Raw genomic sequence first — 11,292 nt, 5'->3', positions numbered from 1 at the left:
TAATTTCCCCACAAAAATAGTGTTTTTTGGTTGCGCCATACATTTTATGATATAATGAGTGATGTCATTACAAAGGACAACTGGTCGCGCAAAAAACAAGCCCTCATACTAGTCTGTGGATGAAAATATAAAAGAGTTATGATTTTTAGAAGGCGAGGAGGAAAAAATGAAAACGTAAAAATTAAATTGTCTGAGTCCTTAAGGCCAAAATGGGCTGAGTCCTTAAGGGGTTAAAGGGGTATTCCAGGCAAAACCTTTTTTATATATATATATATATCAACTGACTCCGGAAAGTTAAACAGATTTGTAAATTACTTCTATTAAAAAATCTTAATCCTTTCAATAGTTATTAGCTTCTGAAGTTTTCTGTTTAACTGCTCAATGATGATGTCACGTCCCGGGAGCTGTGCATGATGGGAAAATATTCCCATAGGAACTGCTCGGCTCCCGGGACGTGAGTCATCAGAGAGCAGTTAGACAGAAAAGAGCAACTCAACTTCAGATGCTAATAACTATTGGAAGATTTTTTAATAGAAGTAATTTACAAATCTGTTTAACTTTACGGAGCCAGTTGATATATAAAAAAAAATTTTGGCCTGGAATACCCCTTTAAGGCTGTCCCAGCATGCTGAGAGTTGTAGTTTTGCAACAGCCGGAGGCACCCTGGTAAGAAACACTGGCTTATCCTAACAAAAGGCCGTCTGTGTTATAGTCCTGGGGATCCCACAGCCAAACCAGGGCTACATGAGGACATTTTTTGTACATTCTCTTGCATCCAGTAGATGGTGACAAGGAGCCAAGGTATTTGTCGAGTTGTTATATACACATACATTATTACACAATAGGGGTTTTCATCTAATTTCACTTAATTTTGCAAATACTAGATAGAAATTATATGGAAAGCAGCTTTCACACCACTTTCTCCAACGGGCCTTCCCTTAACCTGTTAAGGACCGAAGGCGTACCTCTACATCCTGGGTCCTTTCCCTTTCAATATTGCAGGGCCACACCTCTAACAGCTGGGACCCATGGCTAATAGCACGTGGCGCTGATTGTGGTGCTGCGTACTATTAACCCTTTAGACGCGTGTTTGCCAAACTACCCCACGATAGCTCAGGGGGCTGTTCTGGACCACCGCGGTGAAATCGCATCATTCCGAACAGCTGTAGGACACAAGGAGGGTCCCCTTACCTGCCTCCATGCTGTCCGATCGCCGAATGACTGCTCAGTGCCTGAGATCCAAAAAAGTGAAAAAAAAGTTAATAAAGATCATTTAACCCCTTCCCCAATAAAAGTTTGAATCACCCCTCCCCCTTTTCCCATTAAAAAAAAACTGTGTAAATAAAAATAAACATGTGGTATCGCCATGTGCAGAAATGTCCGAATTATAAAAATATATAATTAATTAAGCCGCACGGTCAATGGCGTACACGCAAAAAATTCCAAGTCCAAAATAGCGTATTTTTGGTCACTTTTTATATTATGAAAAAATTAATAAAAAGCGATCAAAAAGAAAATCAAAACAAAAATGGTACCACTAAAAACTTCAGACCACGGTGCAAAAAATGAGTCCTCATACCGCCCTGTACGCAAAAAAATACAAAAGTTACAGGGGTCAGAAGATGACAATTTAAAACGTTTACATTTTCCTGCATGTAGTTATGATTTTTCCAGAAGTACGACAAAATCAAATCTATATAAGTAGGGTATCATTTTAACCATGTGGACCTACAGAATAAAGATAAGGTGTCATATTTACCGAAAAATGTACTGCATAGAAACGGAAGCCCCCAAAAGTTACAAAATTGTGTTATTTCTTCAATTTTGTCGCACAATTATTTTTTTTTTCTGTTTCGTCGTAGATTTTTTGGTAAAATTACTGATATCATTACAAAGTAGAATTGGTGGCACAAAAAATAAGCCATCATATGGATTTTTAGGTGGAAATTGAAAGTTATGAGTTATGATTTTTTTAAAGGTAAGGAGGGAAAAAATGAAAAAAAGTGCAAAAACTGAAAAACCCCTTGTCCTTCAGGGGTTAAAGTCAGTACTTCACTTCAATTAGAAATCTTGGTAATTGACTGGGAATGTATGTTGAGGCAGAAATCTCTCCAGAAGTAAATAATTCCCATTTGCAGACAGCTGTGTTAGGGATTTTTCCTCCCCAGCAGCACTTTGCTATGGAATGCAGAGACATCATTGGCTTGGCATACATTCCCAGTCAGTTTGCATGGGGGACATTTATCAATGTTGGTGTAAGGTAGTAAAGATTTCACCCCTTGCTTGGTGTATTGTTTGCACAGTTGCTCAAAATTTACCAAAAAGGTGCACAAACCGGTGAGCTGCAGAGATTGGTTTAAGCTCTGGCATCTGACACTTTTGTACGTGTCCTCTTAGGTGCTGTAAGTTTAGGCAAAAAAGTAGGCTATGCGCAAGAAAAAACACTTCTAAATTTAATTTATGCAAATAATAAATACAGATCCACTGCAAAAAAGTGGGGTATGGTGCTATTTAGTAGACACCTTTGAAAGATGTTCTACCGAAACTTTCACCCAAAAAAATGCAATTGCACAAAATTTGCAGGGACAATTAGAACATTGAAGTGGTGTAAAGCCAATGATATATTTCCCCCCAAGACTCCTAGTTAGAGTGAAACACTGACTTCACTGAAGTGTAAACGGCCTATAAATCTTCACACATCTTTATGACAATCATGGAGAAGCATTACATGACCTATTGTATATTTACAAGTGTCTAATGAACATTTATGTAGAAAACTGTAGTAAAAAATGATTTGTTCCATTTATAGCAGAAATGGTAGGTGCCAGTTGGGCTCTTCTTGGTCACAATGTATAAATTATGCTTCACGTGAAGTCATAAATTATACCGATGTATCAGGTTGTGATACAGAACCCTCTCAGAGATCTATGTCCACAGCACTAAGAACCAAGAAGGAAGCCATGCATCAATAACACTGGCCTAGGCGTTTCTATGTAATAGAGAAGTGAGGATTTGCAATAATTAAAAGATTTTATGTTAAAGAAAATCTATATCCATTCTAGCACATATAAAGCAATGGCTGCATTGAGGATGGTAGCTTGAACACTACCTAAGACTTTTTATGCATGAATTTGTACTACACTTGAGCCCTTTATCATATGTGTATATATATATATATATATGTATATGTATATATATATACTATATAATGATACACTGTGCAGAATTTTCAACTGTATATACTGTGGTGTTCCGGTACTGCATCCTATACGGTACCTGTATATAGGTCCCCATATCCAGAGTCCCTAGGACGTTGGGGTCCTTCTTATTTAGTCCACCCCTTGTCACCTCTCATCTAGATATTAGTTATCTTACAGTTTACTCAGGATTTATATAAATATAAATGTACAAATGTATATAAGTGGTTAATTACCTGTACGGAGCCTAACAGGACCTGCGGGTCACGTGATCAGGTAAACTCTATGGTTTTTTTGCTTAAGGACTTTTGGAGGTCCCTGTGACGTATTGTGCCCACAATTCCTTGTAACAGTGAGCGACAGATATTCGGACCAATTAAAACAGCCCTGCCCCTGCCCATATAAGGGAGTGGCGGCCATTGCTCGCTCTCGGGCTTTCATGAGAGAAGGATCTGCGCTGCTGTCATCAGTGAGTTTAGGCCCGAGCCTTGCGACAACGCCTGATCGTTACCAAACCGTGAGTGTATCAATCCCTAAGCACTCTGCAAGATCACCGGACCGTATCAATCCCCTAAATCCGGACGGATCTTCGCAATTAACCCTAAATCTAGAGACTTATAAAACAAGTCAAGGTCCGCAACAACTGCCAGTCACTGAAGTGTATAGAGAATGTATTGATGAGACTGTTACTGTTCATTGGATGTATCGCAAGCCTTTAAGTAAAGTGTATCCAAGTTCAAGTTCAACTATCTTGTGGATCTTCAGTCATTATTCATATGCACCTGTCGTTACTGGGAAGGGCGGTGATAGGCCGGAGAATTATCTCAGCATACTAGCCCTCAGCCTGGCGTCACAAACTATAGGGTTAACCTTAACGCCTGATATACTGAAGCAATACCCTGACTGCATTACCCCTACCCCAGTGGCTTACCACAATACCAATTATCAGGTCCACCTCTTAGGTGTGATACATCCATTTAATACCAGAATCCTAAATCTTGCTTAGTCCATCCAATGATACATCATTTAGAGCAACTTGTATCCATATATCCTGTTCATGCCCCTCATTATATAATAAAGCAGCATTAGGTTCACTTTTGTACAAATACCCTCACACGTAAATGCTTAGACAGTTTTTTGTTAATGTTTATTGATGTAGTTCCAAGCAGATTCCATATCAAGAAGTCAAGCAGTACCAGCCAGATATGCTTGTAACATAGTAGCAACAGTAATGACACACACAAAGCTCAAGAGTTCATATTTGATGGTTTGAAACAACCTCTTACCATGCCCGACGTGTTTCCTGTACAGAAATACATTCATCAGAGGTATTTGTGTAGCGAGTCATGAAGTGGTAAAATTTACACTGCACTGATGTCAACCGTTTTCTGACATATAGACTGAACATAGATCACAAATGTAATGTGAACAGAACCTTATAGACATACCATGTGATTATTACTACTAAAAAATGTACTTTTTGTTTGAAGGAACTGTCAGATGTGAATGCTACTGATACAAACAAGATTCATAAAAAGTAAGTGGAAAATAAAGGAAAACTTTATCCTGTGTCTTTATCTTGATATGCCAAAAGTTTTTTGTTTTTTTTTACATGACAGCAACGCTTTAAGTTTAGACCAATTACACCACACCAGTATGTTAGACCACAATTTTGGTAAAATTTTTGGCTCATGGAGTCGCACACAAGCCAAAACCCTTCCCATAAAGCCATGCCCACTTGCTATTAAGCCACTCCTCCTTGATAAGCAAGGCTCAAAAATATCTTATATCTACACACAGGTACATAAATAGTTGCCTCTGCATGCCCGCCTTATGACTCCTAGAGAAATTAAGGAAGAGAAATACCTTGGAGGGTGAGGTGGGAGGACACAAGTAACTTTGATCTATACTGTATGCAAACCGGTATAGCTGCTACCTTTGGCCAATTGGCTGATATATATATATATATTACTGGAAGTGTTTTTGGCTTATCTATTCTGACACATTTAAGTGTGCCTACCTTTACATAGGGAGTTCATTAAAGGGGGTCAAATTTGTATAGCACATGTTATTTATAGAAGCGTTACTTGATAAGGGATTTGTGCAATAACTTTGTTATACAGCACTGCATCTTCTTTTGCTAATCACATTACCATACATACCAAGGGGTTTATGTGGATATACATGGTATATATGAATTTATGAATATTTATCAATTTGCTATAGCATATGCTGCAGTTGATTAAATAAGCGTTGGTTGTCAAGACATTTGTGCAATAACAGTGTTATATAGCAGTGCACTTTTATTATGTTAGTCACATTTCCATAGTTACCAACTGGTGTGTGTATGTACATGAATTGTTGTTATGGACAGAGTGTAATATGTAGAAATGAGCAAACTGAGCCTGCAGAAACTGAATTCAGTCAGAACGTAGCTAAAATAACATCAGCTACAGCCACAGAAAGAGGAAGCATCACAGGGCTTCAGTGAATTGCATAATGCCTTTAAACAGCTCTCACAGCCAATCAGAAAGTAGTTTCGGGGTGATGGCAGAGCCACTATAAAAAGCCCATGCACATAGCTTCAGCAGCCATTTTAGAGATAGCAGGTGTTAGGTGAAGATCTCTGTGAGGGACACTAAGCAGTGAACAACACAGATAGGCGTAAGACTACACATATACAAAAATTGTAATATAGCTGCAGAGAGCATTCTGCATCTGTTCTGTCAGTGCAAAATCTGGTTTAATTAGAAGTTAAGTGTAACAGGTTTTTAATTGTTTTGTTTTACACTATTTGTGACAAAGTTGTATAAAGAGGGTTTTGTGACACTTTTGTACAGTTTCTAGGCTGATGATCCTGTTGCTATGCCCCAAAATGGGAATTATTTTTCATAGTTTGTAAAAAGCCATTGCTTCTTAATTTTTCCAGGACAAAACATGTTGCTTCTCCCAAAAAGGGATCATTTTTGTACCACTTGAGAAAAAAGCCATTGCTTCTTCTGATACCTCTGTGTGCATATGAACACCAGCAGGCATCTCCCTCCAAAAAGGGATATTTTTGGGACATTAATTTCAGAAAGCATCCAGTAGCACACAGTGTTTCTGTTTAACCTGTTAGTTACTACCAGGTACCATCCATTTACCCATAGCCATTCATCTTGCTATAACTTTAAAACTAACTTTGCCTTTAAAACAGCTCAGAAGTACATAGATACCCTTCAGGTGACCTGCAGGGCTTATTGGGCTCTTAGAGAGGGGTATACACACATTTTTGGGCAGAACTAGTTCTGTCACAGTTCGGCAAACCGGCAGAACCAAACATTAGAAAGGTTTATCTCTCTCTAGTAATAAGGATTTAACCCCCATTGTTTTTCATTGGTCCTATATGTGTATAGGTTTTATGGAATATTTGTATGGAATGTTTTCTTATTTTAAATTATCAATAAAAAATATTTTTATATTATTTGGTTTCTCTTTTATTGCAAGGAATTGTAGGTGTCTATAAGGATGGTTCGGTTCCTGCTTAATTTAATATTGTTGCATTTAGGAGGTTTCTATTTCATGTAGGTATATACTACAACATGATAAATATAAGATGTTTTTTGACGCATTTGCAATAGTGAATAACTCAAAGCAAAACATTAGTTAACTTTTTCCTGGCATTAATATCTTCAACTACAAAAATAAAATAAATTAACTAAATAAATAAATAAACAAATAAATAAACACAACTATTCTTGTTAATGTTAAAGGAAAACTGTCAGCTTTCTCTCCCCGTACTAACCCGAGGTACTGGCTGGTAGTGCGGGGGACGCTGATCAGTTTGATGCTTATCGTGCCCAGATCCGCAGCGCCGTTGGGCCCTAATCTTCTATTTTCGGACTATGCTAATGAGGTGCTAACTGGCACCAGCCGGGCTAACTGGCACTCACGTCAGTGACGTCAGTGACGCTGACGTCAGTGCCGCTGGCTGCAGCGCCGCCCAGCTCATCAATATTCCTTCCCTCTCTTCGCCTCTCCCTCTTCTCCCTGCTCTGTAATGAAGAGAGAGGGAAGGAATATTGATGAGCTGGGCGGTGCTGCGGCCGGCGGCACTGACGTCAGAGTGCCAGTTAGCCCGGCCGGTGATTGTTAGCACCTCATTAGCATATCCCGAAAATAGAAGATTAGGGCCGAACGGCGCGTCGGATCCGGGCACGATAAGCATCAAACTGATCAGCGTCCCCCGCACTACCAGCCAGAACCTCTGGTTAATGTGGGGGGAAAAAGCTGACAGTTTTCCTTTAAACCGTATACTAGATGTCCATCCTCCAATGAACCATTGAGAATTGGCACAACTATTAGCGCAGAGTTTCCCAACCAGCATGCCTCCAGCTGTTGCAAAGCTACAACTCCCAGCATGCCCGGACAGCCGTTGGCTGTCCGGGCATGCTGGGAGTTATAGTTTTGCAACAGCTGGAGTCACACTGGTTGGTACACACTGTATTAGAGAAAAGGGGAATTAGCATGCCGCCCTATGCTTCTCCCTGGTGCACCATGTTGGAGATTTGTAAATATTGATCATAAATCAATGTAATTGCTAACTTATATTCTCTTTATTCAGGTCGCTCATACAGAAATCCATCTCAGAAAATGATGCATTCGGTATGTGTTAATATGAAGTGTATGTGTGCCGCAGTATATGCTTCATCATTACATTTAATGATATGCAAGATAGATACAAGTAACAGGGCAGGTTTAATCTATTAACACATTATACAACCTTCAGTCAATAAGTCTTCGGATCAATTGTATTTCATAGACTGTACGATCAATAGATCAATTTATTAATGACCAATATAATATATTAGCCTAATATAAGAATAATGGAGATTTATCAAAACATGCACAAAGGAAAAGTTGCCGAGTTGCCCATAGCAACCAATCGGATCGCTACTTTCATTTTTTTTTAAAAGGCCTTTCAAAAATGAAAAATGTGATCTGATTGGTTGCTATGGGCAACTCAGCAAATTTTCCTCTGGACAGGTTTTGATAAATCTCCCCCAATGTCAAGAGGTAATAGAAGAGCTGGAACCTCTGGTAATTCAATTTTCCAAAACTTTATTGCTCACCATAAAGGTGTTTCCGACATTGAATTGTCTAAGGCCTTCAATGATTCCTTTGGTAGAAAACACTTGTGATTCATCTAATGCCTCTAGTGCTGTCCATAACATGTGTCCCTGTGTTTGATCTCAGACAGGAGAGTCGGGGGAACTACACATTACCTTACCTCTAGGAGACCTGACAATGATTCCTACCTCAGAAGACACTGTCCCATTGAAGGTAACATATTCATAAGTGTAAATGTATTTTGATATGATCCGCTCAGACAGGTGCTTTCCAAACTGGGTGTTGCAACACATTATTGTTTGGCAGCAGTACCCTGGTGTGTCTCGAGAACGCTCCATCCTGTCCGCACTGTTCTTAACTGGTCCCGCCCTATGCTGCCTGATCTTGAACTGAACCGCAGCCACTTTAAATCATTGAGCAGTGCTGGCAGCGGGGACTTCTGACGAGTGACACCCATGTTGTCATGCCAAGGAGCAGAGCGAGAGGACATCTTACATCAGTGTCACCCAGAAGGACGTCCCTTTTCTGACACGCCAAGCCACAAAGCCTGCACCAGAGAGCACTGAGAGACATAAGGGCAGCTCAAGAGGGGGGGGGGGTGTAAAGTGACAGAGGATGATGAAATGGCACAAGGGGTGATGATAGGCGTGACGAAATGGCACAAGGGGTGGTGATAGGGGAAATGAAAAGGCACAAGGAAGGTATGTAGGGGGTGAGGAAGTGGCACAAGGGGTGATAAGGTCAAACAGGTGGAGAGGAAATGGCACAGGGGGTGATTAAATGACACAGGGGGTCATGAAAAAGCTGATGAAGAGGCAGAGAGGGGAGGAAATGGCACAGGGGGCGATGAAGGGGCTAATGAAGTGGCACAGGGAGTGATGAAGTGATGCAGGGGTGATAAAATGGCACAGAGGATGATGAAGAGACTGATGAAGTGGCACAGGGGTGATGAAATGGCACAGGGGGTGATGAAATGGCAAATGGGGGTTTTGAAGTGGCACAGGAGGTTATGAAGCGGTTGATTTTGTGGCACCGGGGGTGATAAAGGGGGTGATGAAATGGCACAGGTGGATAGCAGCCACATTTGTACTGCTGATACTGGTATCACGTTGTGCATCGTGATATGTGTAATTACTGGTATAGCGAGGGGTTTGTCACAATTCGGAATGTCTAAAACGGGTGTAATCAAGATGAGGGGTTTGGAAAGCTGTGCCTCAGAGCCTATATCTATGCATCAGAGTATATATTAAAGTTGGGTCTTGCTTAGAAGAGATGAAAGCATATGAGCTCATAGTAACCCTAAGCATGCGTTCACATTGGATAAATCTCGCTGAATCTCCACTCGCGAAATTCAGCTAGCGGAGATTCAGTTTAGCAGCCTATGCCAAAATTCTTTGGCGGTAGGACCACGCGGCACTGCGCTGACACCAGTGCTCATGGAAATCAGCTCTAAGAATGAATATGTTCTTTCTTTGAGCGGAACAATTTCAGCGGCGGAATTGTCGGCCGCAGAAACTGCTCAGTGTGAACGAGTCTTGCGGAAGAACCATTTACACTGACGCTATATTCCGCAGGAATACTGACGCTATATTCCACCATTTATTGTGCATTCTTTGAGAAGTGAAAATGTTTATTTTTTTTGTCCAATTTTGGGTGATCATCTTAAAACAGTTTCACTATTCCATGTATGCATTGTAGATCTCAGAGAAGACGATTATATGATGGGAGACAGGACAACCTTACTTACTAGGAAAACAACTGAAGAAAATCTCTGTCAGGTAAAAAAAAAATACTGTTATATACAAAATAACATGGAATGGTGGACAAATAAAAAGGTATATGTTGTATAGTACGTAGATTGCACAACATGTCATGGCTGTGTCCTCTTGCAGCAGGTGGAAGTATCTATACACATGGCCGTCTAATAGCTCAGTGCCCAAAAAATAACCTATGTAGTATGTACAATACTTGAGTCTGCTGCTTGGGTTTACTTCCCTGGATGAAGTGTTCCCCCTGTTCTTCTGATGACATTCCAAACCCACTGCAGCCAATTATTAGCATGTACTGTAGTTTGGAGTATGTTCAGGACATCGTCAATAGACCAAGGAGAGTGCGTCAATCAGGTAGATAAACATTAAGACCAGGCAGGACTGGAGCGGCATTGCTGGACAGGTGAGTATGGCGTATTTTATTATTTTGGAACCCTAGCAGCTTTTCTTATTTATTTTGGACAATTCCTTAATGCCAATGATAGTACCAGCTGCTGAAACCCCAGTGCTCAGCTGTTATCACCAATAAAGATTACTGTGGGGCCATAGCAGGGGAGCTGTAGTATAAAATTCAACTTAAAAAAAAAAAGTAAACTATGTACCTATTAATTAAACTTTGGATCCCGCAGGATGGTTGCCACTTTTACTTAATGAAGTCTACGTGCTCCAATACTGAAGGATTATATATGGCCAAAGGATGTAGGGTGCAACTTAGGATGTAAAAAGAGAAGGAAGCATTACATTGTGTTTTTGTTTGGCTTGATTTAGCTCTCCATAGGCTATGTTCTCACAACGGAATGTCCGAACATGAAATCTCTGTGCGGACAATCCACAAACTGCGGGGTGCCGGCATCATATGCCCACGCTAGGACCGCACAAGAATGCATTGTCTCGTAGATGGCTATACATTCTGTGTGGTCTCTGCATGTTAATTCTTTGTGCAGACATGGAAAATGAAATTTCCATGCCAGAAACATCTGGCATGGAAATTCCACCGTGGGCACTGGGCAGTAGAATCAATCAAATTCAACAGGACTCTGCTGCAGCGGAATTCTGCACCAAAGTTCCGGCATGTGAACCTAGCCTAATATTCGGTGGAAAGAGTTAGGAGAGGGGGGCTCAAGCAAAATGCACTTCAAATTATAACAGGGTGCTATGCGGCATAAAAAAACATACAATGAAGAACAAAGGAAAGCTAGAATGCCACAATGGACGCA

At 40.4% G+C, this 11,292-nt stretch overlaps 1 protein-coding gene across 2 annotated transcripts in view; it reads left to right on the top strand.

Moving 5' to 3' along the window:
- Positions 1-8,242: 8,242 nt before the first annotated feature.
- Positions 8,243-11,292, top strand: part of SAMSN1 (SAM domain, SH3 domain and nuclear localization signals 1) — a 106,388-nt gene continuing 103,338 nt past the window's right edge. For both annotated transcript variants that reach the window (XM_056560856.1, XM_056560855.1), the window contains exons 1-3: positions 8,243-8,276; positions 8,433-8,519; positions 10,005-10,084. In XM_056560856.1, the coding sequence (XP_056416831.1) occupies positions 8,243-8,276; positions 8,433-8,519; positions 10,005-10,084 (201 nt within the window). The remainder of the gene's footprint in view (positions 8,277-8,432; positions 8,520-10,004; positions 10,085-11,292) is intronic.

The sequence above is a fragment of the Hyla sarda genome, chromosome 2, assembly GCF_029499605.1.
Source record: "Hyla sarda isolate aHylSar1 chromosome 2, aHylSar1.hap1, whole genome shotgun sequence".
NCBI lineage: Eukaryota > Metazoa > Chordata > Amphibia > Anura > Hylidae > Hyla > Hyla sarda.
This window is presented reverse-complemented; position numbering and strand designations above follow the sequence as displayed.